Raw genomic sequence first — 27,909 nt, 5'->3', positions numbered from 1 at the left:
ATATAAGTGTTAATATTTTGTTATAAAAATTACTAATAAAGGAAACAATGCTTCCTTGATAGCTGAATCTGTTAAGTATCGGCCTGGCAAGAGGAAGGTCTGTGATTAAGCCCCAGACATGGAAACTTCTCTGCTAAGAAGCCACACCCATCTTCCCTACTTAATTTGCTTTTGTCGTGTGTATATGTTTACATCCCACTTTCATTTAGCTGTTTTTGTAACGCATTAAATGGGTGAGCACCAAAGTAAATCTGGTGTATATTTCCTCGAGCACGTCCCATTTCCTTTTACCATTTGCATTCGCAAATCGGTGCTCGCCATCCAAACGCGAGACACGTGAAAAAGAGAAATTTCAACACCCTCTTATTGACTCACTGCTGTTTATCATTAAGGGTAAAGTGAGGTTGACGAAGTTTTTTGTAGGCTTGACGGCCAATAAATATTAGAATTATTACTCTCTTGGACTGTTACAACCCGCAAGACATTGCATCAACCACCTAGATATCTCTGTCGATTACGGGTATCTTCTTCGCCTAATGGCATGAAACATCATTATTCAGCTATGCCAGAACACGAGTCCCACAATCTGCAGATTTGTTTTCCTTTGCACGATTAAAGGTTGCAAATGAACTAACAGGCAAACGTGGTTATTACGGCTAATGGCAACACAAACATCTACCATTAATACCCCTGTGGTACGTTTAATTAATTAAAATGAATCTGTAAATGTAAGCAGTTCATATAATAACAGGTTTTCTTAACAACGAGATTTGAAGGTTCGACAAGTTCCGATTCTAAACGTCTGTTCTTTGTAGGCATGCGCTTTCATTCGCTGCCCGTCAGTCAGTTTTTATGTTGATATGTTCGTGGTTCGAATGGTAGCGTATGAAATGGTAAATGTTATTATTGGGATAACTTTGCATTGATTCTGTTCTTGATTGGTGCATTATTAGTGGTTGACTCTGGATCTACCTGATGATATCTCCAAGTGGGAGTGCTTTCTTAGTTGCTGAATAAATATCCCCGAATTAAGAAATAAATCTGGAATCAGCTTGGTAGTTCCATTTCTGAGATTCTTGAACTCATGCTACATACTCATCTGCATTTGATAAGTTGACTTTTCAAGAAAAGTGTATGTGTAGTATCTCTCAGGATGTATGGGACTATTCACCAGGCGTTCATCCAAGCAATGATGTGCCGTAAAATTGTTCTTTGGAAAGATGCGGAGAAACTATTGAAAAACATTACACAACAGTTCTCAAAGGGAGGTTAGTATTTATGTTATTAATAACATCAATATTTAATAAGTGTTTACAAGAATAACATTTTAATTGCAGATGAACAATATCAACTCCAGGCAGTCATTGATGAAATAAACAGTCGAGTTCGTGATCTCAAGATGCAATTAAGAGATGTTACTTGCGAGGTGACAGGGGAACGATGTTGCACTCTCGTGGTAACGGTTGAAACCTATGTATCCAGGTTAGTTGTAGAAAACTTGTTGTGTTGGAATGCAGATTTTGTCAACCACTTCAACACTTATGGAATAAAATATTAAAAATCTCATGGCTTGATCCTCGGAGATCAATTATATGACCTACGGAAAATAGGAATTCGTTTAGTTCGTATTATACAGGCTTAAGTTGGGAAGTTCGTTCTTTAAATCTTTTTAATATTCAAACAGCTTCATCAAGAAATTTCATTTTCTGTTTTTGTTGAGTTCTTAGTACATGCATGGAAAGTGCAGGATATTTTGTGAAAAAGAATGTATTTGCTACTTATAAGGAACTGTTTGCTCTTCGAGCATTTTCTGCACTTAACTACAAAATTACTAATAATTAGCTTCAATGCAAATATTTTACATTAAATTATTTTTCCTGACCATTCATGGTAATTTTTAGTAGCATTGATGTCATTTTAACATTGTAAATTGTGTTCTTTCTCCTTTTATCAAGGCTCTCAGTAAAGTATACCCCCAACGAACTACAGCTGTTTCATAAAATTCTTGATGAAATCATCTCATCAGTCAATGGATCTGTACTCCTCAATACTTGCATAAATTTGAACAGCAATTTACCAGAAGATATGACGAAGTCTAATGCAGAAGACGCGATTAGAAGATTTCTAGCGGACAAATGGCTTATTGAGGTTGTTTTACATTATTAGTATCAGGAAAATATATTAGTCTCCCATTTAACATAGGTTTTAGGTGAAAAAACTGACCAAACACTGCTAAAGTTTTAAGTCTCATCTAACATGACAAATTGCACTTAAAGAAACCATCAATTCCCATCCATAAAATATCAATTAACAACAATTTATGGCATGCTAAATGAATATAGTTTCTTGATTGTTATTAATACTTTTTGTTTCATTCATTTTTTGGTAATTGTGATTATGAGCATCATGTTACACAGAGGTTCATAATTTTCCTTTGCATGCAGCTTTCCATTGGCAATGGAAGCTTTTTACATATTTTAAACCCATTTTTACATAACTTAAATCAAAATAACCCTGGTTATCTTTAACTTTAAAATGCACAAGTTGAATGTAATTGGTCATATTATATTTGAACTAACAGAGAATATCAACAGTCTCATGAATCTTTGATAGTCTGAGAAGTTTGGATAAACCCATTTTGAACATCTGAATAGTCTGGATAATGCCATTGAATGGATGTACTTGCAGTACTGACGAAAAAGATCTCTCTTCATCCATCTTTTATTATTATTATTAAAATTAACATGTGCAGAGAGGCAATGTCAGGTGGCACACAAGTCCCAAGCAATCACAAAAGATAATAAATTAAATCAGTCAGTAGAAAAAAGTACACTTAAATGAAACTTCCATGCACAAATCTCTACCACAAAAAAAAGAAAATCCCCATTTCATTGTGATCAATCAATCAGCAAGAAAAAGAAATAAAAAATTAAGCTGTTGTATAAAATTTTACGCATCACATCAATCAAATTATTACATAAATTGTTTACATCTTTTCTTAAATGTATACACCCTGTTAGGAAAGGGCTCGAATAGTTATGCAGGTAAGGTGTTCCAATCAACAATTGTTTTATTTAGAGAAGAAATATTTTTTATTCGTTCTTTGTGCCTGGCATTTTACTTTGAATTTGTGATCATTTCTTCCTATAAAATTTGGATTTACGGCCTCTTTCCTTAGAACTGCCCAAGCTTTCTCTCCCTTTATAATGCAGAACATTCTACAAAGTCTGCTTATTTTTCTTCTCCTTTGTAAAGGTTTCCAGCCCAGCGTTTTTAACATTTCAGACACACTCTCTGTCCTCCTTTGCTTCCCCAGTACATATTGGGCAGCCTTTCTTTGTACCTTTTCCAGTTTTTTGATCGGTTCCCATACAAGTTATGAGCACTCTAAAATTGATCTGACCAGGGTCTTATACGCCTTTTCCTTAGTTGCTCTAACACTCCATTTGAGGTTTCTCATCACCCAACAAAGAGTTTTGAAAGCTTTCTTAACATTGTATTCCATGTTTAGCCCCCACCCTAAATCCTTGGTTAAATATACACCTAAGTATTTGCAGCTATCACTTCGAGGAATGGCATTATCTGAGAATTTATTGTCCATATTGTTTCCATTTACCTTGTTACTAAAAGTGATGGATTTGCCTCTGCTAACATTAATATCCATCCCATTATTTGTCACCAAATCTGCCATTTATTTTAGGTCATACAATCGGAAAAAGGGGATGACCTCGTGAAAATGAAGACAGAAAGCATTTGCCAATCCTAAAGGCAGTAAATAGATATGGCCAATGTTCCTTAATCATAGGGAAAGAAAAAAAGCCCAAAAACTTATAAATTTATTTGTGATGTCATTGCATTGTGTCATATTTTGTAAGATTTCTAGTGAATGTCAATCTCACCTATTTATTCTTGTCGCCTGATTCATGCATGTATCAACTTGGACACAAATTTTTTTCCATTCTTCATTGTTACAAATAATTTTGATGCAGATACAGCAAAAATATCTGGTGTCTTTAGTTGATGAAGTCTTTTCTTTATCCTTTCATTCTAAGTCTATGTATGTCTCTATAATATGAGGGTGATTGGAAAAGTAAGGTCTCCTATTTTTTTTCTTGAAAAATCAAATTTATTTTCAACTTTGCATACCTTGTTGGAAAGGTTGAGCATTCAGCTATTTTTCTACATAGTTGCCTTGATGATCAATCACTTTTTGCATCCTTGTAACCAGCTTTTTAATACCGGCGTCGTACCTTTCTCCCATCGCATCATGAAGCCAACTGACGACTGCTTCTCTGAAATAACTTCATCGCCGTTTAGTGGAAGTGTACGGTGAGAAGTGTATGGACATCAAAAACGTACGGAAGTGGTGCAGGGAGTTTTTTGATGGCCTGGAAAATGTCCACGATGAGCAGCGGTCGGGGCGGCCAAGTTTGCCGGAACCAACAGTGGCTCCAATTGACGAAATGGTGCACAATAACCAGAGAATTACCCCTCATGAGATAAAGGAAGGCCTTAATGAAGAGAACAGGCAACTTCTCCGAGCAGAATATTGTGTCGGAGGTCCTTGGTTACAACAAGGTGTCTCACCAATGGAGTGTGTTCGCATCATGACAATGCACGTCCACATATGTCACATTTAACGACCACCCTACTCAATGAATTCGGCTAATGGGATATCATCGACCACCCTCCTTACAGCCCGGATGTTGCCCCCAGCAACTACCACTTGTTTCACGCTCTCAAAAAACACAGTAGAGGACAGAAATTCTAGTCAGATGAGGAAGTGCAAGAAGCAGTCGTCAGTTGGCTTCGTGATGTGAGAAAGGTACGACGCCGGTATTAAAAAGCTGGTTACAAGGATGCAAAAAGTGATTGATCGTCAAGGCAACTATGTAAAAAGATAGCTAAATGCTCAGCCTTTCCTACGATGTACACAAAGTAGAGAAATTTGATTTTTCATGAAAAAAATAGGAGACCTTACTTTTTGAATCGCCCTCATATATTGTCATAAGAACTGGTGAAACTTATTGTTCATTGTTATTTATCTGCTGGTTCTTGAATTTTTCGTACTTTGACATTTTAAAATGATACATGGGAAGTTAAATTTCATGAACATTAGAGTATAGCATTAAGAAAGAGCAAACAAGACAATGAACTTGTTTTTTTCATGCAAACATCTGTTCAACTTGGCTCAAATGTTTGAATTTTATGTCCTAGAGATTGAATACGTAGCTTGTCAAAAAGGCGTTACATAATGTATGCTAAACCATATTTTTTTCTACGTGAAAAGTATCTTAATTTAATTGAAATTTAACTAAATGCAGTGGAGCCTCGCAAAATGAGCACAATATGTTCCATAATTATTCTCTTAAAGTGAAACACTCAAAAAGCGAACCAATTTTCTCATATAAATTAATCTAAAATAAAAAAGTTTGTTCCATGTCAAAAAGTTATAAATTGTCTACTATGTTTATTCATGGAAAATTATGTAAATACATTGTTAAGGATCATGAATCATCTTCATATTTTCTCTCTAGGAATCTAGAAAACAAAAAATGATGGAAGTAATTGGTTTATTATTAGTGCACAAGTAAGAATCAAAATCATTTTTGTTTCCACCGGGTAGAATTTATCACTGTCAACTAATTTTGCTACCCTGTAGCATAATCTGGACTGAAAGTACAAGAAGTTACTCCATTCATCTTTTCACAAATGATTTCTCATTAATAGCATTACCTTATAAATGCTTGTCATTTACCCATATGAGAAGCAACCTTTTACCATTAATGAGAATACTCTACCATTGTGTGAATATTCTTGTCACTCCCTTTGAAGCATCTATCTCCATAATTTTGTCCTTATTCTTGAGGATAGTGCAAGTCATTAATGATGACCAATAGTATGTGCGTGATAGATCAGCCATGCTCTCACCTCATTCTTTCTTTTCAACGACTTTAATTTACATTTCTATGGTTATATTTATTCTTGTTTTTTTTTTGTTATGCACAATATGTTAACAAGCTTTGCTTAAAGAAATCATTAATAATATGTCTGATCGTAAGCTTGGAAAAATATGTGATTACTGGTGACATTGAGATGCTAGTGGAATTATTGCTAAACACAAATTTAAGTATCATTCCCTCACTTATTCCGGATGTTCTCCTCCCCCCATCACTTGTTATGCAGAAAGTCGCTTGTTAAGCAAGTTACCTTTACAAAAATGTTTTTGCTTATTTTTTAAAGTACTTGCTATGTGAGGTGCTAGTTGAGTGAGGTTTGGCTGCATCAATACAAAAAACTTTTCATGAAAGAAGTCCAAATAAATTATAACTTGCATATTTATTTTTTAGAGATCATCTGTATACATTCAACTATTATTTTTTTCTTTCAGGCTAATAAAGGATCAATATACCTCGGTGCAAGATGCATATCTGAATTAGAGCCTTACCTTAGGGATGTGTACAAGAATTATATAGGAGACTGTCCTTTGTGTCAACAACTTGCAATAGTGGTAAGCAAATCTTAGTTCAAGGTGCCCCTTACCATTCATCAGGTTTTAAGTATTTTATAAACCTTAGTTTTCCTCAGTCACATAATTTGAAAATGATTCTCATGTATAAATAGTTAATGAAGTGGAGTGAATGTCAAAACAGTATAAGCTATATATTGCTATAATATTTTTCAGAAACCCAAATAAATCATGACTGCAGTTTTGATGGTTGCTTATGATAATCATTCAAAGGTGAAGATAATTCGTGTTTTAATTTTTCGATTGATAGCTTTGTGACTCAGAGGTCCTCCAAAATCTATCTTGGTCGATTAATGTTTTGCTTCCATTGATTGGTCAATATTATAATTATTTTTATTATTGGTACCTAAACATATATGGTTTTTGATGGGCACATTCTGAGCAACAATGCATTTCTTTTTCTCTCATGACAAAACAAAACCTGACATCCAACACCACAATAAACTCTTCTTTGATTCTGTGTACTTCCTTCCACCCATTATTCCATCCAACATGCATATCCTATTTCTACACCTTTGTTTACCCAACATTCTTCCCTCTATGACATTCTTCATCCCATCATCAATCAGAATGCTCTGCTACCAAAATCAATATTTCCTTTTTGCTAACAACCCTGTCTCCTCCCATTAAGTACAATTGCTAGTGATAGCTACATTTGACCAGAATTGGCTTGAAGACACTTTTATTAACTGCTGCAATTGGTTTTGGCAATTGCATCAAATTCAAATTATTTAAATTTCTTACCATATATGATGAAATTTAATTCACTCAGTTTTCCAGACAAGGATATGGACTCAGATCATAATTTATTGATGATGAAGTGTAGCATCTCATTCTAAAAGTTAATACAGTAAAGATGATTTTGGAAATGGTATAAGAAGCAATAACCAGAACGACAAGGAAAAGTGATCATCAAAACATTGATGAGGAACATGTATTTGTATGGTTGGGAAACATGGTTATTGGATAAAGTTGATAAGCATGTATTGGAGGCTTTTAAGATGTGATTGGAGGGAAGGATGGGAAAGATTAAATGGACAGAAAGGAAAATTAATTAGGAAGTGCTAGACATAGTGGGGAAGGAGAGAGGATTTTTGGTAGATATCCAATGGAGGCAGGAAAGATGGATGCAGAGGAACGGCTCAGTGGGGACCAGATGCTGTGCAGACCACCTTTCATCTGGCTCCTACCCTTAAACCCATCTCTCATGGGTGAGCAAATATCATTGCTCCTGCCTGAGCTGGCAGGAGCAATGATATTTGGAGCTGTGCTCTAGGGGTCATCAGAATGCACAAGCCTCCCACCTCATCAAGGTTGTTGTCCATGGGGAGGGAAATTATTACTGTGTGTTCCTTTTATTTTAATTATGCCCGTGCCCTAACTTTTTATTTTATTTTCCCTGAGCATTAGTTTAATAATGTGATAACATCCCAAAATGCCAAATATTACCGATGCTTAAGTGGCCAAATATTAACCAATGAATTCTCTTCCAGGGGAAAAAATGTAACTCATGCTTCGGCCGAACTCATTTTCACTGTCTGGAGAAGTTCAACTCTAAAAGAGGAGCAGCCAGGAGTAATGTGTGCCTGAAATGTGGAAATGATTGTAATGATGTTTCTTAGTATACTCAAGACTCTGAGGATACCAATTAAATATTTAACAATCCCAAGTTTGATAAAATGGCAAATGGGCTTGTATATAATTCCGAAGTTGTATTGGTTGTTGAAAATTTGATTATTTTTTCCAGTCTTCTTACCATTTGCTTCTTTTATCATAAAAAGTGGAAAAATCTAATTTTTTTATTGATGATAAATGTTACTGAATGAGTTTTTTATTAATGTATCAATGGAAATCTTTGAATAGATTAAACCAACTGGAACCACTGGTTGGTTATACTTTTGAAAGTTAAGGATGAAATACATGTATGATTTCATTGGTAAATCCTGAAGCTGGGATAATAATGGATAAACCTAAGCTCAAGAGATTCGATGGGCTTGAATGTTTGCTATGATGAATGACTGTTATAGAAATTGAAGTCATATACATGTGGATTTATGTCTACTATTTAAGTTTATTAAACCACTTTCTATTATTTGTAAAAATGTGAACCTTTCTGTTTGATGTACATTTATAACCTGAAACCATCTTTAACCAAAGAATGTGTTTGAAAAAAATATGGAAACCAACTTTTTTAACACCAAAGTACTGCTAAACACGTCGTCTACAAATCCTGTAAATAAAAATATGTCGTCTATAGATCTTGTTGGTATAAAAAGAGTGTGGTTACTTCTTGGCAAACTGGTGGGTGGAACTACAGAAAATACTGTTGACAGCTTCCTGAGAAATAACTATCCTCATATCCCTACAACAGTGAATAAGCTTGAGTCTAAAGGTGTAAATGCACCAGCTTTAAAATTGAAGTGCCTTTTCATGCTCGAGACAAAGTGATGTACAGTGATAAGTGCCCGTGTGACCTGACCCCAAGGGGTTTTTATTCGAGCGCTGCACTGCAGTGGATCTGAATTTTATGAAGTGGCAAAGATAACAAACCCCATTTCACTGGGGAGAGTAAGATCAGGATCCTAGTTTTCAATATAGTGTCTTTATAATTAGCTACAAGATGTTGAAGCATTAACTTTAATAGGCAAACAGGATGTAATTCGCCTTTGTGAGCATTGGATGAGTGAACTGGATGCCACAATTGCAGGGTACTGTTATTGTCAATAAGTGAAACACCATGGTAGAGTGGTGATTTATGTGGAAAACACTATTGTGCATAAAAATCATGAGATAAATCTGCAGTCCTTGAACACTGAACTGGTATTTGAATGTTCAGTGGTAAAACTTAATGTCAATGAGCAAATTCTTATCATCTTTGCCTTGTATCGATCTCCCGTAGGATCCTTTAGGGAATTCATTGAAAAATTGGACAACTTACTCTATAATATGACAACTTATTCCAGGAGGCTTACAATAATTCTCACAGGAGACTTCGATTGTAACCCTCTCACTGATGGTAATAATCAAAGAGAACTGCTGTCTTGATTAGCCTCCTATGACTTAAAACCTTTGGTTAATAATCAAGAGTTACAGCTAGTTCCAATACCCATTTAGATAACATCTTCACAGACTATCCCGAATCTCAAGTTAATACTGTTGTTTTTGACTCGGCTCTGTTTGATCACTTTGCAATTATGTCTGTTTTAAGTGTGTCTGAAATTAGCAAATCTGCCATTCCCCCTACAATATTAAACAGGATCTTTAGCGACTCAACTCTTCCTGACTCAGCCACTTTCAATTTCTCTTTTGAGTCAAGAGAATTTTGGAAGTCTTGAACGAGAATAACTCCCTGAACAGTATTTTGACCTGTTCTACAGGATGTTTTTGTTTCACTATGAATCTGCCTTTCCCCTTGAACCAATTAAGCACCCTAAACCCATTCAAAAAAGCGATCACTTCAGAAATTAAGCATTTGTCCAAGGTATTAAGAACTTTATCATAAAATAATCCTCACTATTATATATATATATATATATCTACTATCTTTATATGAAATATCCCCATCATTATCAAATGTTTTCCTCCAGGAACAACTGCAATGATGTCCTGTTACAGCGTATACCCTATTGACTTCTTCCTCCCAATGATTGCATGGTGGTAGATATACCTGAGCAATGATTCAGTCTGTCAGTTCCGCTTTTCCTTGTACTTATAATATTCTATTAATCACTTTCTCTATGTCAGTTATCCTTCTTCCTACTTTTTTATTCAGTATCATTGCTGCTCCTAGCAGATTCTCTTTCCCTCCACTATCCTTCTATCTCACCTCACACAGCCTTAAAGCATCTATATTTCCTCTCTCCAACTCTGGCTTTATATTTTCTAATTTTCCTGCCCTCAAAATCGTCCTAACATTCCAGGTCCCTATTCTAACTAATTCGGTCCTCTTTTGTGCTGCTACTTTCGTTTCATAAGGATTTCGTGGAATGATGATCGTGGGAGCCTTGCTGCCTGGCTTCATACATGGCTGATTGGCCTGAGCAAAATGAAAGTTACATGTAACTACCTGAATAATTAAAAAGTCTTTATTCATCAATACCATAGGAATATTCACATGGATGTCATCTGAACAATACAAATATAGAATGATGAGCATTTAAGAAATGGGCAACAGTACATTTAAAATATAACAGGTCTTAAGTTCAGCAGCTTGAAACATTAATTCATCAGCTATAGTGCATACGTTAAAAAAGATTTTTCTATTATATTTTCGAGCTTAATTACTTCTTTCTGAGCTGGCATCTTGTTGAAGAATTGTATTGTCATGTTGATAGCATGTCTTCGACAGCCTATCCCTGGTTAACATCGAGATTGTTTGCTCTTGTATCATGCGAATCTGATAGCCATATAGGGTATAGATTAAGATTTCTTTTAATGTACACAAGGCTTCAAAACACCGACAGGCTTTCTTAAAATTTGCAGGTTTTTTTAAAATGGGTCTGTAATGCTCACGGGGCCCACCTGTATTTCTAATTTCATGGGTCAAAAACCATGGGCAAGTTTGTTCTGAAAGAAAACCACTCTCAAGTAGTCTCCACTCACAAAGTTTGTTTCCTTAAAAAGTATTAAGTACTGGACATTTTTTTCAACTTTTTGCGTGAAAAACCAATAAATAGAAGTAGTTTATACACGGGAATTTATTATTTTTTGTAAATATTAAAAATTCAGCGCATCCATTTCACTCGTCCTCAGCATATTCTTACACTACGTCTTCCACAGCACTAGTTCTCCGCCTCGGTTTATTTTTCAACGCTAAAAAGCTCAGTCTCCCAATTCTGCGTTCACATTCTTTCATTTCCATCTCTGATAATCATATCATTAGAACTTACGCATACATGACAGAGTTTCTTTAATTATACAATCTTCAAGACTTATTTAAATATATATCCATTGAGTATTCCTAAATAAAATACTGATAACTAGGGTAAAAACATATAATTTAAGCACTCGAATAATGAGACGGAATTAGGGGATTTCAGATCCCGCGTAAGAAATCAAGTTCACCTTTAATAACTGAAGGCACAGGGATAACTGAAATATAAACCATTTTATTTGTATAAATAAATTAATAATTTTTTAAAACTGTTTTATAATAAAACCTAGAAATAATATGTACCATTGGGGATGTGACATCCTAATCAATTATTTTTTATACATAGTACTTCCGATTCGACTGCTTTCTGCTATCACCAACAACCGCTGACTGTTGAGCGGCTGGCGAACGACCTATTTTCAACCTTGATCAAAATTTTGCGATACTCAAGACGAAAATGTTTTCATCAACGTTCTCAATTCTAAGGAGGCAGGGAGCACAAAGAACGGTAATTGTGTTTGTTTAAAAAATTTTCGTAGTACCTCTTGCTTGTCGGTATTGATATTAATGTATTAAGCAAAAATGCTATCTAGTACCCTGATATTCTTTCTTAATGCTGCCAGTTTGGAACGTGGTATAATAACAGTAAAGATGTAGTAACCCGAATGATTCCTGACTTTATGGATTTATCTATGGTAACTATTAGGGGAGTAAAATAACAAACACTATTCGTTGGAAACAGTAGGAGATAAAGATTCCAGCCTTAAATTTGCATGTTGTGTTTGTTCCTGCCAGCCAATAATTTGTTATGCGATGTTTTATATTGTTGCAGAAAGCCCTTTCATCATGGTTTTCTTCAGCTCAAAATACATATGCCACAGAAGCAACATTTGAAACAAAGGTACTCTCATATTAGTAGAAGTCAAATTCTTCTTGAATTAGTGGTCAAGGGAAATAAAAGGATGAATTTTAATCTCTTTGTTTATTTTTGCCAGCCATGCCGTCTCCATAAGTTGGATAATGGCCCACCTACGTCAGCGACCGTGACTAAAGAAGATGGTATAAAAATGTATCGGGATATGCAACTTATTCGGCGTTTGGAAACTGCAGCAGGAAACTTATACAAGGAGAAAATCATCAGGGGTTTCTGCCATCTTTCATCTGGACAGGTGACATAATCACATGACATGGTAACCACTGTGTATAATATCCTAGCATTAAAAATAAATCAAATTTTCATGTCAAACAGGAAGCTTGCAATGTGGGAATGAGAGCGGCAATGAGAGATACTGACTCTATCATCACTTCATATAGGTAAAATCAAAACCTAAATGTTATTTCATAAGCTTGTCAATAAGTTCAAATCTTGACGACTAACTTAGTCGAGGGAAAGTAACTCCAAATCACCTGAACGTTTTCAGAGCTCATGGTTGGACCTACATGATGGGAGTAAGTGCTACAGGCGTTTTAGCTGAACTGACCGGAAGACAATCTGGTTGTGCTCGTGGAAAAGGAGGCTCAATGCACATGTATTGTCACAATTTTTACGGAGGAAATGGAATTGTTGGAGCCCAGGTACCTATCTAAAAATCTATCTATTGAAATATGCCTTGCTTGAAGTTAGACTAGTAACTGGTCACAAGAAATTTGGTTTAATGTAGGTTTTATGAACGAAACACCTGTGGTTTGGTGACTTCCCGAGGTTGTCTGCACATGAAGCCTTTTTTAGCTCAGATGTAAAAACGGGCCTTTTGCCTCAGAAGTCAGACAGCACAAAATCACCACAATAGCCATCTTTGATAAAGTTGCTCTTCTATTGCTCATTGAATAAATATCTCTTTATTGTTATCACCCTTTGTCAATAGCAAAATACTTTGTTAAACTGGTACATTTAGACTCAAATCCAATAAGTTTGGCTCCTATTTCATTATTTTTTTGCTGTGAAAATGTACAATTTATTGAAGAGTTGATTACTAAGTTTAATTGGAATAAAAATATGAGTAAAAAAGAATGAGGACCAGTGAAACTATCATCCTTATCATTTTTTTCAAACTTTTAAGACTTCCTGAATGAATCTCACTTTGTTCTTATAGTTAACATTAGTCTTTCAGTTGTTGAGTGCTAACTGCTCCCCTACAATTTCCTGCCCTGTGCTCTTCTCTTCATATCATCATAGCAATTTCTCCTCTGTCCACGAACTTAAGTTTTCTCCTTCCTCTCCTCATGGCTCTCTCAAATTTTCTCTGCTCCTCTTCTCCGCGGCACGGCTTTCTCGGCCTCTGCGTTCACATATGCATGGATGATTTTATATTGAAAAACAGTCGGATCTAGTTAACTCGTGACTGAAATAGGTGGTACATTTTTTGGTTGATATTTTTATGAATTTAAATGACAATAAAGCCACATTGTTCAACCTGAAAGTCATTTTGGTATGGGGAAGGTAAAAGTTACTTGATACTTAGCTCTATAGCATATGAAAATCAGCAATGGAGGTTTGGTTTCCATTCCCTATGCCTCCTTACAATGTCTCCGCATTCTCTGATGCTCAGAAAAGACATACTGCTTTAGTTTAGCTGGGAGTGTTCAAAGGCATTACCTGGATTTGCAAGTAGCCTCTGGTCAGTGTCAAAAATGTGGTGACTAGATATATCTCTCGCAAATGCCAGATTACTTCAAGTAACCCCTTGAAGTCTGTAGTGAGGTCCATTACAGCTGTAGTCAGAGCTAACTGGGCAAAATCGCCCAGCTTTGAAAGGGTGAATGAGACTCTAGTTAAGAATAAAGGCAGTGGAGAATATTTTCATTAACATTAAACACTATATCCGAATCGGGTCAAAATAATGAAAATAAAAAACAAAGATTTTAGCCATGTATTCTGTTACCGAAAGCTTATTTGTGAGTACATTGACATGAAGCCACCACACACTTTCAACTTATATGACTGTCTCCACCACTTCCAACTATTGAATCAACTCTTCGATGGTTGGAAAGGAATCAATGCATTGAAAAACTTTATTGAGGTAAACTGTAGACAAGTGTTATGCAATAATGACGTTGTCACGCCCATGTTTAACCCATGGCTTCTGACAACTTGGACTCTTAAAAAAGGGAAAGAGAACTTCTGTTGAGGCCTCGTTGTTTTAAGTAGGTAATTTTTCTCAAAATATAGTATGACTGGATCCTTTCTGGACAAACCTCATACACATGGGGGATCAGAAAACTTTGTGACCTCAGCATGAAGATGCGAGCACTCTTCAACTAAAATTAGGGAATGTACTTTCCAAACTTTCAGCCATTTGGAATATTCACTTGTTTGACAATCGTTTGGGTGAGTCATTGTGATGGTTTGTGTGAAAATGGAAAAAATTTAGAATTAAGCTATCATTAAATATTTGTTTTTAAAAGGCAATATGACTACACAAGTTGAAGAGGAGTGTGATGTTGTGTATGGAGACTTTGCAGCATCATTTCTGACTGTGAAATTTTCGGCACCAGAATTTAAATGTGGTCATAACAGGTTAGCTGATGATTAGCATTCAGGACAGCCAAAAACTGCAGCCACGACCAATAACATCAAAAAAGTTCAATGAATGGTTCTCAACAACTGCTAAATTAAGGTTAGAGAGGTAGCAGAGGCTATGGGCATATTGGAAGAATGCATTTGTCATTTATTGAATGAAGAGTTGGACATTCATTAGCTATCCAGACGTTAGGTTGGTTTCACATTGGACCAAAAATGCATTTGAATGAACATTTCCTGGGCCCTGTTGCAGCATTTTAAGTAAAGCAAGTCAGATTTCTTTTGCATTGATTCTTGGTTGTAAATGAAACTTAGACCCAACACTTACACTCCTGTGATGAAAGAACTGTAAAAATAGTGGACTGTAAAGGGTGAACCTGTTCTGAAAAAGGTGTGAACGGTTCCATCGACTGGGAAGGTGATGGTGACTGTTTTTTGAGATAGTCCCGGAATTGTGTTCTGCTATTATCTTCAAAAAAGGTAAAACAATAATATGATAGGATGACCCAGCATTACTTGACAAGTTGAAGGCAAAAATTGCAAAAAAACGACCCCATTTGAAGAAGAAAGTACTTCTGCCTCAGGACGACATACCTGCATCTTCCCTAACCTAACAGTTTTGCTTGGAGGACAGATCTTCATCAGGCAAGGAGGTCAATCGAATACATAAACACCTATTTTTGCAGAGAAAGGCATCAACTACTATTTGGAAGTGTTAAAAAAGAACTTCACTGGAAAAAGTGTATTGAGTTCAAAAAGAGACAGAGTTGAAAAATATAAATAAATTAGAAGAAAAATGTCTTGTTTATTTGTTAGGTCTGAAACTTTTCAGACTACCCGCATTTTTCCTTGCTCCCCACTTTATCTTTCAATTCAATCTTCAGTGTTCTCCTCTAGTACCATGTTTCAAAGGTTTCTATTCTTAACGGCTCTGTTTTTCCCCGTGTACCTTATCCGTAGAGTGCCATGTTTGATGAACTGCTTCCGTGATCGCCACCTCAGGTTTTTTTAACATAATAATTACCTCTTCTTCATGCTCTAAGAGTACTAAAGTGTTTTCCTAAATGTTATCTCATTTGACAATGACTTTAGTATATATTGTAAAGATATAAGGGAAGGATAGATACAGAATTTTTATTTTACCACTATGCAAGATTTGTCTACTCTCAGGCATCCTGTGACTTGAACACATTTTTTTATTAAGTCAGGAAATCAACATTTGGTGTGGGAATCATAAATTTTACACACAGGGATTCTCTTATCCAATCAAGGATTTTCTCTTCCACACACTAGGATCAAGTTTTCTTAGGATTTTAGTTTTAAAACATTTAACTCATTTGTTTTATAGCTACAGAGAGAAAGGATCAACTTATATGGTCGGAATGATACAAGTAATTTGATGAGATGTATGCTTGTCTTATAAATAGCATACTATTCTGGAACTCATCAACGCTCGAAGAAGACTGTTGGTGCTTCAATTAAAAGAATTAGTGTGATTATAATGATATATGATGTCAGCACTCTTAAAAAGTTAACTTAGGGAACTATCTGTATCATCATTGTACATATTTGAATGTGTTGTTATTTTTCCTGGAAAATACCTGAATTTATTTGTTAACGATTCTGATGTACAAATCCCTGATACAGGAAACTTCAAAAATTTCAAGTTCAAAGGCAAAGTGCAGCATTCTGTAAGAGCTATCTTATATATAGGATAATTAATTGAAATGGCTTAGCTGTTGATATTTAAGACCCATTGAATATTGACCAGTTTAAGAAGCATATATTGTCACTTTCCCTCCTAAGCATCCAAAACTATCTATAGCTGGAATTGTAACATCTAAGGTTGTTTTTATATCGAATGAATAATGTAACCATGTTTTTCGTAGTGATATTGTCATTGTTTTGGCATAGCCTGTATGTATACACATGTCCTTGATTTAAATAAATAATCAACATTCAGTCTCTCTTATTTTTATTTTCTTCCAGGCTCCATTAGGAGCAGGGATTGCATTTGCGAGCAAATATAATGGAACAGGAGGTGTGTGCCTTGCTTTGTATGGTGATGGTGCTGCCAACCAGGGTCAACTTTTTGAAGCCTATAACATAGCAAAGTTATGGAATATTCCATGCATATTCATTTGCGAAAACAATGGGTATGGAATGGGAACAAGCATAGATCGATCATCAGCGAATACTGCTTATTACACACGTGGTGACTACATACCTGGCATATGGGTGAGTTTGATTGGGACCTGTGCTGGTAATGAATGTTAACATAAGCTGCTGTGATGGTAATGAAATCCTGGTTTTCATTTCTTTTCAAAATCATCCTTGAATGAAATAACCAATAACCTCCCCTGGCTACTTGATATCTGATAAATTCCAATCTAATTTCAGGTTCAAAAACCTTTCTCATGCATGTATTAGCAGTTTCTTTTCTAGAACTTGTCACACTTAATCATGTCTTTAAAAATTTCCCATATTTCAGAGAGAAAACTACTTTCCTAGTTGTGGCATAGGGTGGCTATACTTTGTGTTACTTACTACATCATATCCCTTTAATAAGTGCTATGGAGTATGCTACGGTGTACTATGGCACTAACCAATAGTAGTGTAATGTAAAATGTTTAGACAATATATGTTTCATTTGCTCTCTTCAAGTAGGTTTTCAGTTGTTTATTGTTTTAACTGAACCAGGCCTTGCCATTGTTCCATTCTGGATCAAAGGAAATTTATTATTTTGTTTCTAACAGACTTTGCTCTGACTGTTGAATATTTTGAATCTTGCACTGGCTAAAGTGGGATGTGTTGATCATCCATCTTTTTGTTCATCCACCATGTGGAGAATTTCCTTTTCCATTCATGTATTTTTTAAACTCCAAGCATGCATAGTCCTCATTGATTGAGATTATGAATATTCATTCATCACTCTTGAGAGTCATCCAATCGAATGTTGGTTATGGATGTTCTTTGAAAGCTATTGCACCTTCTCATGCATTGTCCAGGCATTACATTAACCTGAAAGTTTTTTTTTGCTTGATTTACAAATTCGCTTCTTCAATCTCGTATACTTCCCAACTATTCCTTCACCCAATCCAGAGCGCTGATTCTCTTCCTCCTCCCTAGTATCTGCTTACATGAACCTGAGGCAGCATCCCATTATATCTTAAGTTTAAGACTTTAATAGTAACTTGTTAGATATTATTGCCTCAAGGTTAAAGGTTGATTTTTCAAGTAACTCTTGGCTTTACTCATTAATCTATTTTCTGTTACCTTTTGGATGTAACATGTTTATTTTTTGAATGAAACTGGACACATTAAAAGTTTTGACTTTGAGACAAGTTTATCTAATAAAGGGTAGTAATTGTAAGAATAATTTGAAATTAACTTGACACAAATAAGAGAGGACAGAAAAGAGAATGAAAGCCCTTCAACTTCAATATTTAGCACTCTGCTACCTTATTAATAAGAGTACTGTGATGCTGTGGCCTGAACAATTACAAAGCACATACATTGGAAGTATTCTCTAATTGAATTCATTTTTTACCTACCAATCAGGGTCAAGAATCACAATAGTATGTGGTGATTATGGGAAACTGAACAGAATTATTGTCCACTCGTCGACCAAAAATACAGCATTCGCATAGATATCCTTGAAGTGGTTTCCAATGAGTATTTCAATTGCTGGTGGTCTACTGAAATGAAAACCGGCACACAACATAGGAAGGAAAAGGATATGAATCCTCAGGAAAGAAGGAATAATTTGTCTTAATTTATGATCAAGGTATTGTGTGCCAAATCTCCTTTTGAGTCGGTCGCTAGCATTTGAAGTATTTATTGGAGAACAGTTTGAGGACATATTTGTGTGTGCTGTAATTTTGGTTCCTGTCAGTACAAATTCAGTATGCTTCTGCAGAAATATTCGTATTTCTTGTGTGATTTTTGGTGCTGTTTAGTGGAAAAACTCATGGCAATATAGGATATTCCCCACTTTTGGGTTTTGCATTTCTATCCTGTTTTAGAGAAATATAGCTCTCCATCAGTATTTGTCTAACCTGGAGGTTCAGAGCAGTTTCAAATTATGCTTTGATCCTGGGTGATATGAGATGACATCTCTTCCTCAATTTTTATTGAATTTATGTTATGTACATTAAACAATCCAGCTTTCCTTTCATCATCTTAATTGGCTATTCTACATAACCATGACTGCAACTTATCTTGAAACCTGGGAATAGTGAAAATGTCAGGAATTCTTGTTTGGCTGTGAGATAGTGGGAAAATTAAAGGAACTGAGGCTTAAGTTATTTCTTTAAGACTGAGGAAGAATGTTTGAGTCCCTTCACCTTTGTCCTCTTTAATGAGTCCAGCATTTTGCAAGGGAAACCTGATTCTGTACTTTTCCTTCTGATTTTCAAGTTCATCCCTCTTAAGTCGACCAAATTAAAGAAAAGGATTTGCATGCTATAATCTAGGGGTATGGAAAAGCAGTTCACAGATGATGTTTCTTACTGCTATAATCTTAGATAAAAGTTACATACATTTGTAGTTTGCTGTATTTTGTGATTGCCGTATAATTTTTTTACCTCTAAATTCCTTTTTGTCGAAAGCATTGCTGAGGTATCCTCTTATAAAGTCATCTGTTGAAGTTGGTCATATGAATTCATTTCCATATAATTCACTCTTGGAACAGAAAAGGAATTTTATTACTTCTTTCCTAAAGCACTTGTCAAATATGTCTTACCAAGAGGATTCCCTCAAATTTTTTCAAATTAACCGATGTGTTTTCACTCAGTATGCTGGGAAATATGAATGCATGTCTGTAGATTATCTATGGTACTAATTCATGAAAGCAGTGGATTCTTGGTGCTTTAAAGCTAAATTTTAAGGGAAGGTACAAAAGAACATGATTTTTTGTCCGGGAAATGTGCTACCGTAGCAGATTATTGAAAGCAAAAATAATAGGCAACTCCGGTGATGTGTTTCTTATGAAAAGTAAACGATGAAAGAGTCAGTGTACACTGAGAGTTAGTGCTGCTAAATGATTATTTAGATCTGTACTTATTTCTGTGTAATATCTTGTTTCCCCCTCCATTTCCCACAAACATTATTGGATGACCATGTAAAGAATTTAATATTTAAAATTCTGTGACTCCTGAATATACAGTAAAAATAGTTTTTGGAGAGTGGAATTATTGCTGAAATGATTTAGTTACAGCAGAAGCTTGGTGAATAACATTGTGTGTTAATTTTTTATCATTTTTAGACTTTTCCCCGCACATCAATCAGAATAAAAACAATGTGTACTTTGCAACTACTATTCTCTAGATTAGGCAAATATGTATCATGGTACAGAATATAACTTTTCCATTTTAGAAATTTCATGAGTGCTCTAATTGAGACTTGGGTATGCAGCTATAAAGAGGTATGCTTAAGTTTCATTGTCAAAGGACTCTTGTGCATTTTAAATTAAGAATTCATAAACCAAGATTGATCATTTTAATTAGCACAAGTCCCACCCAAGCCCTGACAGCTGATCTAATCTCATTGTTGGTTATTTCCTTTTGAAAATGATGTTTTAAATTTCCATCTAATGCCATTTTGTAAATCAAATCGGTTTGGAAAATTGTAGTAATGAGTATAAATTGTAGTATTGGGACTGGTGGTTGTAATTACAGGTTGATGGGATGGATGTTCTGGCTGTGCGGGAAGCTACAGCATTTGCCATTGACTACTGCAGTAGTGGCAAGGGTCCTCTTGTGATGGAAGCTTTCACATACCGATATTCCGGCCATTCAATGTCTGATCCAGGCACTAGCTATCGAACTAGAGAAGAGGTGCAAGAAGTCAGACAGACAAGAGACCCTATAACATCTTTCAGGGAGAGGCTTATTACATCCAATTTGTCCACTGCTGATGAGCTCAAGGTAAGTGAGAATCGCAGTTGTGAAACACTTAAATTCCTCATAATTTTGTCCATATTCAATGACAAGAATATTTTTATTAGCTTTACTCTCCGATTCCCCTCTCAACCATCAGCCCCTTGAATCTACAAATATTTACATAAATAGCTGTCGCCATGTACTGGCACTGGCCACTCAGATATACTTAAAAAAAATAGAAAATAGAACAGAAATGAAAGAGCATATTCAACATCTTCATGTTTTACATTTGATTTTTTTAACAAAACAAAGAATGAAACAATCTAATACCTCCTACACAAATAAATTTGTGTGTTATCTTTCACATCAAAATGTCTTTCTCACTTACCAAGAATCATATAAAAAGTATTTATCCTTCAGAAGTTCCTTGCTTGTTGTTTATTACATAAGACCTTGGTTCATTTCATTTATTTTCAATCACCTGGCGGGACCATAGTTATTATCTCGGATACCTTTGAAACAATGCTGATTGTCCTTCCACTTACAGGTCCTATTTTCTCTTAACATTTTTTGTCTTACATATATGTACTCTTTTCATGTCATTTTTCTTTTATATCATAACATCTCTGCACCATAATTTAGTCTGGGCTTCATCTAATTTAAATGAACAGACGAGGTAGCCCTCCGCAATCTAGATACCAATTTTTTTATTGATTCTTTATTATCCCTGTTTATTTTTATTTCTAATAAAGCCAAATAAAAATCATCACCATATGCTTCTAGTTACTTAAGAAGGCTTTTTTATTGTATTGACAGCTGACTCACATAAACAACTTCATTGTGCACAGTACAGGCTAGATGTTGTATGAATAATATCCTATTCCTTTATGAATTATTTAAATTGTCAAGATGAAGGACCAATATCTGTGAATGATTTCATTGATGTGCCATGTCTGGCTAAGATTGATTTTAGCCACTTGATTTCACTATCTAAGCTATTTATTGACAATTTTATTTAAGGTTTATTTAATTATCTTTACCCTCCAACTACCTTCCGTGGCAAGTACATAACACATAAATGTACAAGTACATCCAAAGGGAAGGTCTAAAAGTTTATCATAATGAAGTTGTCATTGTGATAGTATAAATCTCATTTTATTTTCCTGTGTTCTCCTTAAACACTGATACATATTTGATACTTTGTTCAGATAAATCACCCTCTTTTGAAAAATAGAAGGTGTGTATAAAAAGTATTGGGAACAATTTTATCTTGACGTGACAATATGTCGCACCATGATGGCTCATGGTGGGGGGTCTGATCTTTAAAAAGTGCCAATCTCCTGTGAATGTTCGTTCAGGCTAGATCATGTTTTTAGTGGGTCCCCGTCAAGTGACTCGGTGCCAGCAAAAAATTCTGTGGATAATTGAACAGCGGTATGCCATCACATTTTATGTTGGACTGGGGAAATCAGGTACGGAGTTGTTGGGTATGATTTGCCATGTGTTCAAGGATGAAAGCATGTCACAAGGTGCAGTTTTTAAGTGAACCTTGTGACATTGGTGCAGTAGCACAAGCTCTTCAAAGATGTCCAAGAGGAGTGTGGAGGACAAGCCCGTCACTGGATGGTCGTCAATCTCAAGAACCAACGACGAAGTGCAACACGTGAGTGAAGTGCTAAATTCAGACTGTCAGTTAAGTGTGCACATGATCGCAGATCGTTCTGGCATTGATAAGATGGCAGTGCAGGCCATTATTACTGAAAATTTGGTGTTGCAAAAGATCTGTGCTAAAATCGTCCTGAAGGTTCTGAGAGAAGACCAAAAGCAGAGCCAAATGTCAGTTTGCGAAGACCTTCTGTAACAGCATAGCAGTGATTCCCCAATCCCCTTGTAGTCCCAACTTATCCTATTCCCAAAAGTGAAATCCTCCCATAAAGGACACTACCATGGGACCCTAAGTGCCATCAGAGAAACTTGCACATTTACCCTTAAGAACCTTCTGAAATCCACTTACCAGGGAGCCTTCAAATTGTGGATTAGCTGCTGGCAAAAGTGTGTCGACGCTCAAGGGACGTACTTAGAAGAATTTTGAGGCATTGTAGCAATAGCTGAAATCTATTTTCCTGATACTTTTTATACAAACCATGTAGTCATCTTCATCCTGAAAATAAGGATGTTGGCATCTCTTTTGAGGGCTTAAGAGGTCAAAAATTTCATTTCCTCATATCTTTATTCAGATTTGGGAACAGGTTGTGGTCTTCATTGTTTCTTCTGGGAAGATTCTTGTCTGAAGCCATATGGTATGATGATTTACATGGATTTTATCCATGCAATCCAAAAATGAATAATTTGATTATTAAATTTGAGATTCATCCTTGACCATTTGTATTTTCAGAAATTGGAACAGGAAATTCGACGTGAAGTCGATGATGCCGTAAAGATAGCCAAGCAAGATAAGGAAATAGGAATGGATGAGCTTGCTGCTGACATTTATTCCCATCCACTGGAAGAAAATATCAGAGGAATAACTCCTTGGAGTCCTTTAACTCACAAAAGACTAGGTCCTGCTGTCAATATGAAGTAAGGTTATGAATGCAGCTGACCGATGAATTTCGATTATTTAAAAGTGATATTAATCATGAGAGATAATCACACTTATAGCCAGAAGCAGTGCACATTCTATGGCTCTAAACTGAAATACTCAAGCAATGAGTCCCTGATGTCATCATTTCATGCCTATATTTTTTTAAATGAATAAGTTTGGTGTTCCTGTGTAAAGGAAAGCTGAGTAATATCATTAATTTATGTTAATATTGACTCCTCAGTTATGTTTTTGAACGTCATGTGGCATTTAATATAAAATATGTGTCACAGATTCTTGCATTAAATAATTTTGTTTTTTTTTTGGGAGATTTCAGTTCAACTGACATTGTATAATACAATTGTAATACTCCCGGTTAACCTTGAAAAATATTTTGTTATAAAGGTGTTGCTCATGGACAAACCATTTTTACGATCATGTTAGGAATATGTAGTATTTTAGTGATAAATTAAATTTTGTTAGTTGTGTGCTGTGATCATTAATTTTTTTTAGGCAGACCTTTTGTTGGAATTTTGATATTGCCATGTGATTGTCAAATTCGTCATCCAACACTCGTATTGTCTCATGTAACATTGTCAGAATTCTGATACAAGAGGTGCCAAAATTATCTGTTGCATTGGTATTTTTTTATTTGAATGTTAATATATTAGAGAAATACATGAAAAATTTTTTAATGTCATTGCATTTTTATTGAACTTCCAGTCGAATCTCCTTAGGTAAAAAATTCTACTTAGAAAAAGAATAAACTCTTTAAAATGGTTAAGTAAGAGTCTCTCATTGAGTTATATTCAGGAATTCTTTTGCAAAAGTGTATTCATTATCTCCAGTAAATTCCTGCTGGAGAAAACTGGGGCTTAGGCATCACATAGTTTGCTACTTCTTGGAAGAGAGACTCTTGGGGTGGAGAATTGGCTGTGCCAAAAGCAAAAAAGTTCAAGGAATACATATCTATTATCATAATTTCAATCTTACATTTTGGTAAACTAAATGATCTGCTTTTTAGGCAAATTAAGATGAGAAAAAATGTTTTAATGATTGTAACAATCATTTTTGTTAATGTGCTTTCACGCTAATCATTCTCATAATAACAATAGTTATCAAGGTCAATGACCCAAGGAAGAGAGGACTGTAAGAGGTATATGTGTTGCATTGATCATTTTGCTCTTGAAGAAACTGGTTTCAACCCAAGAGAATTATTAACATTTTCTATACACAGGCATACCAAAAGTCACATTACCATCATTGCATTGCTTTGAATCCTTATATTGTACCAAGGAACACACGTATAATAATGTAAAGTTGCCCTATTTTATTATTATATAGTGTTGGTAATGCCTTAATGTTGAGAAATCACCAATTAAAGTTTGTTATGGGTAAGTAAAAAGTGGCTTGGATATAAATGTAGGGTGTGTTACTTTCCATTGTTTTGGGTATTAGGTTTACAGTATGTATTACCCATGGTACAGCAAGTCTTATGCATGTACATAAGAGGATAGTTGAGGAGTTAGCTCCAGTCCCTAGACGCAGAGGATTTATCAATTGAGATATTCTGAGTGTTAGACTGTGAAATCGTAGATTGTACAGGTAAAGAAATTACCTCCATCCAGCTTTGTACATATTTTCACATGCTATGGACTTCAGTATTAGCTTCAGCCTGGTCTGTAGAACTTGTCTTTTGGTTGATGAGAGAAGTTTTTGTATTGGCAAATTACCACAAGCTGTGCTTCTTGATAATTCTTTTTACTGTGTGTCATATTTATTAATTCCACAACTGGTATTTAATTAACGTTGTTAGGAAACCAACCACTGAATTATTGTTTTAACAAATCTTTCTCAGGAATGAAGTCTAATTATTTGGATAAATGTTTATTCAAGACTGCAATCACTTTATAACTTCGTTCTCTTGTGAAAGAATACAAAATTGTAAAACTTCTACTAATGGCATTTTCCATCTACACACACCTTTTCACTTGATGCTTTGCCCAAGCATATTGTTTTCAATATCAAATTTTAGATGCATTATCCAAGGCAGATATATATCTGGTCTTTAAGGTAAGAGGATTGGTATAGATTGGAGACTTGAAATATGGGTTTAGTGGAGTGGAGAATGGATAAATTTGATGGAGATGAAGAGAAATGATATGGTCCTAAATAGTGTGGGCAAAGAGAGGAATTTGCAAGAGAAATCCAAAATAGGTGGAAGAAATATAATCACTTATCTATATCACTATAAAGTGCTACTTTGTGTTTTTCATAATGACGAACTTCCACAACATCTCACCTGAATCTGTTAAATACATGACAAAGTTGGGAAGAGATGGAAGGAATGCATTGAAGTACTATATCAAGCTCCCAAACCACTAGAAGATGGCATAATTAAAGATGAAAGCATAATAGGTATTAAGAAGCAAATTCAACAGAGCCATGGCAGAACTGAGAAACAACAAGGTACCAGGAGTTGACAAAATAAATGGAAAAATAATCAAAGCACATAGAGCCAAAGTGAAGGATTTCCTCTATTGAATAATCAAAGATAGCAGAAGGAACAGGCTGTGAGATCAGTGTTAGGTTCTATTCCAGAAAATGTAAAGGCTAATTCATGTAAGGACTACAGAACAATAAGTTTGATATCCCACGCAGCTAAAGTTGTTCTCAAGATCATCAACAAAAGGATGGAGAGCAGGGCAAATGATTACTTAGAGGGTGATCAGTTTGGATTTAGGAAGGGGAGGGGTACTCGTGATGCAGTAATCAGAACACTAATTGAGAGGAATATAAAATACAATCAGGACGTATTTGCCTGTTTCGTAGATTTTGAAAAGGCATTTGATAGAGTGAATTGGGAAAAACTAATGGGTATATTGAAGAAAATAAAAATAGATTGGAGGGACAGGAGGCTAATCCACAACATGTACATGTCTTAGACTACTCAGGTGCGAGTTTGGATGGGAATTGTTAGGATGAGGTGTTAGGCAGGGTTTTCCATTAATCCTAAGGCTTCGGTGACGTCTATCTGATGAAGGGTCCCTGCTACTTCCGGGAATTACCATCACGTAGGTTGATTGTTAGACAACTGTTTCACTCCCAGTCGTGGAGGCATCTTCAGGTAGAAGTGATCTGTGTTGCAATTTGGCCACTATATATATTAGGCTTAGGTGGCATCTGGCCAACGAGAAAAGGGAGGATGTCACTCAAACCCTCCGTCAGGCGAAACCACCTTAGCCCAATACCACCACTGCAGAATGCACAGCATCAGAAGAACTGTGCAACAATAAGGAGCTTCTTGCCCCACCTGCTGATAAGGGGAATGCTATGGTAATCATGAAGAAAGAGGACTACTACAGCAAAATTACAGCATTATTGGATAGCAGCACCTATTCTGAAAATAAAAGTGACCCAACAGGGAAGATAGAATGACTCGCTAGGGAGAAAGCCAAATTATCATCTATTCCAGTGGAAGATAAATGGAGACTCTTTCCATTGGCAGCCAAACCACTGTGTCTGTATGGACTACCTAAGGTCCACTAAGAGGGGTAACTACGAACCATCATAAGCAACATCAATGCACCAACCTTCAAGCTGCTGCAATACTTCACATGTTCTATCCAACCCTTCACCGGCAGAACCAACTCTTTTGTGAAAAACTCCACGAAATTCATTTCAGGACATCGAAGTCAAGGAATGAAATGTGCTGGTGAGGTTTGACTTAGTCTTTCTATTCACAAAAACACCTATTGATGACTTCATACTACTGATCAAATAACTCACCTTGTATGGATTATCTAAGGATTTCCTGGACCTCGCAGAATTTTGCCTCAAGAACTCAATCTTCCTTTGGAATGATAAGTACTTTCAGTAGATGGAAGGTGTGGCCATGGGGTCACCTCTCTCTCCTTTAGCAGCTATTATTTTCATGAAGAATTTCGAGCAGAAGGCAATAGAGTTTCACCCAGAGAAACCATCTCTTTGAATCCGATATGTCGATGACACCTTCATCATCTGGCTACGCAGGAAGGAAGAACTAGAATCGTTCCTGAAACACCTAAATCAGCAACATCTTGCCATAAAATTTACCATAGAAATTGCACGGAATGATGCCCTACCCTTTCTAGATGTATTGGTGAGCAGAAAACCTAATGACAGCCTTGGCCATACATTGTATCGCAAGAAAACCCATACCAACCAGTATTTGGATGTGCGATCCCATCACCACCTTGCCCAGAAGAGCTCACTAGTCAATACACTAGTTCATCATGCCTACATCATCTCAGATGCCATATAGCTTCCATCGGAAAAATGATACCTGATCTCAGCACTAGAGAAAAACACGGAAGCCTAAAAAGGAAAAACTGATGACATATGCTACCATCCTGTACGTCGCCGGAATGGCTGAAAAGATAAGTAAGCTCATTTGGAAACATAATGTAATAACTAGTTTCTCCACAGCAAGAAAAATCAGTAATATCATCTCTAACCCTAACAAATGAATCCCCGATCTCATGT

The 27,909-nt window shown here is 35.7% G+C and overlaps 2 protein-coding genes across 3 annotated transcripts; both read left to right on the top strand.

The window, feature by feature from the left end:
* Positions 1–898: 898 nt before the first annotated feature.
* On the top strand, positions 899–8,785 carry Nse1 (Non-SMC element 1). Its single transcript, XM_071599246.1, has 5 exons — positions 899–1,268; positions 1,338–1,482; positions 1,956–2,148; positions 6,392–6,511; positions 8,023–8,785. Exons 1-5 carry the CDS (start codon positions 1,154–1,156, stop codon positions 8,149–8,151), a joined length of 702 nt encoding a protein of 233 aa, XP_071455347.1. The 5' UTR covers positions 899–1,153; the 3' UTR covers positions 8,152–8,785.
* A 2,983-nt stretch (positions 8,786–11,768) lies between these two features.
* On the top strand, positions 11,769–24,081 carry LOC139700967 (probable pyruvate dehydrogenase E1 component subunit alpha, mitochondrial). 2 transcript variants are annotated; one of them, XM_071599490.1, is made up of 9 exons: positions 11,769–11,910; positions 12,026–12,097; positions 12,235–12,303; positions 12,398–12,571; positions 12,652–12,716; positions 12,824–12,977; positions 16,912–17,160; positions 20,601–20,849; positions 23,200–24,081. In XM_071599490.1, exons 1-9 carry the CDS (start codon positions 11,860–11,862, stop codon positions 23,386–23,388), a joined length of 1,272 nt encoding a protein of 423 aa, XP_071455591.1. In that variant the 5' UTR covers positions 11,769–11,859; the 3' UTR covers positions 23,389–24,081. The 2 variants fall into 2 exon arrangements, with proteins under 2 accessions (XP_071455591.1, XP_071455592.1); XM_071599491.1 differs by lacking the exon at positions 12,026–12,097.
* The last annotated feature ends 3,828 nt before the right edge of the window (positions 24,082–27,909 follow it).

The sequence above is a fragment of the Hetaerina americana genome, unplaced genomic scaffold, assembly GCF_022747635.1.
Source record: "Hetaerina americana unplaced genomic scaffold, ioHetAmer1.1.p SCAF_11, whole genome shotgun sequence".
NCBI classification, from domain to species: Eukaryota; Metazoa; Arthropoda; class Insecta; order Odonata; family Calopterygidae; genus Hetaerina; species Hetaerina americana.
Note: the sequence above shows the minus strand (reverse complement) of the source record. Positions and strands in the feature narration are given on the sequence as shown.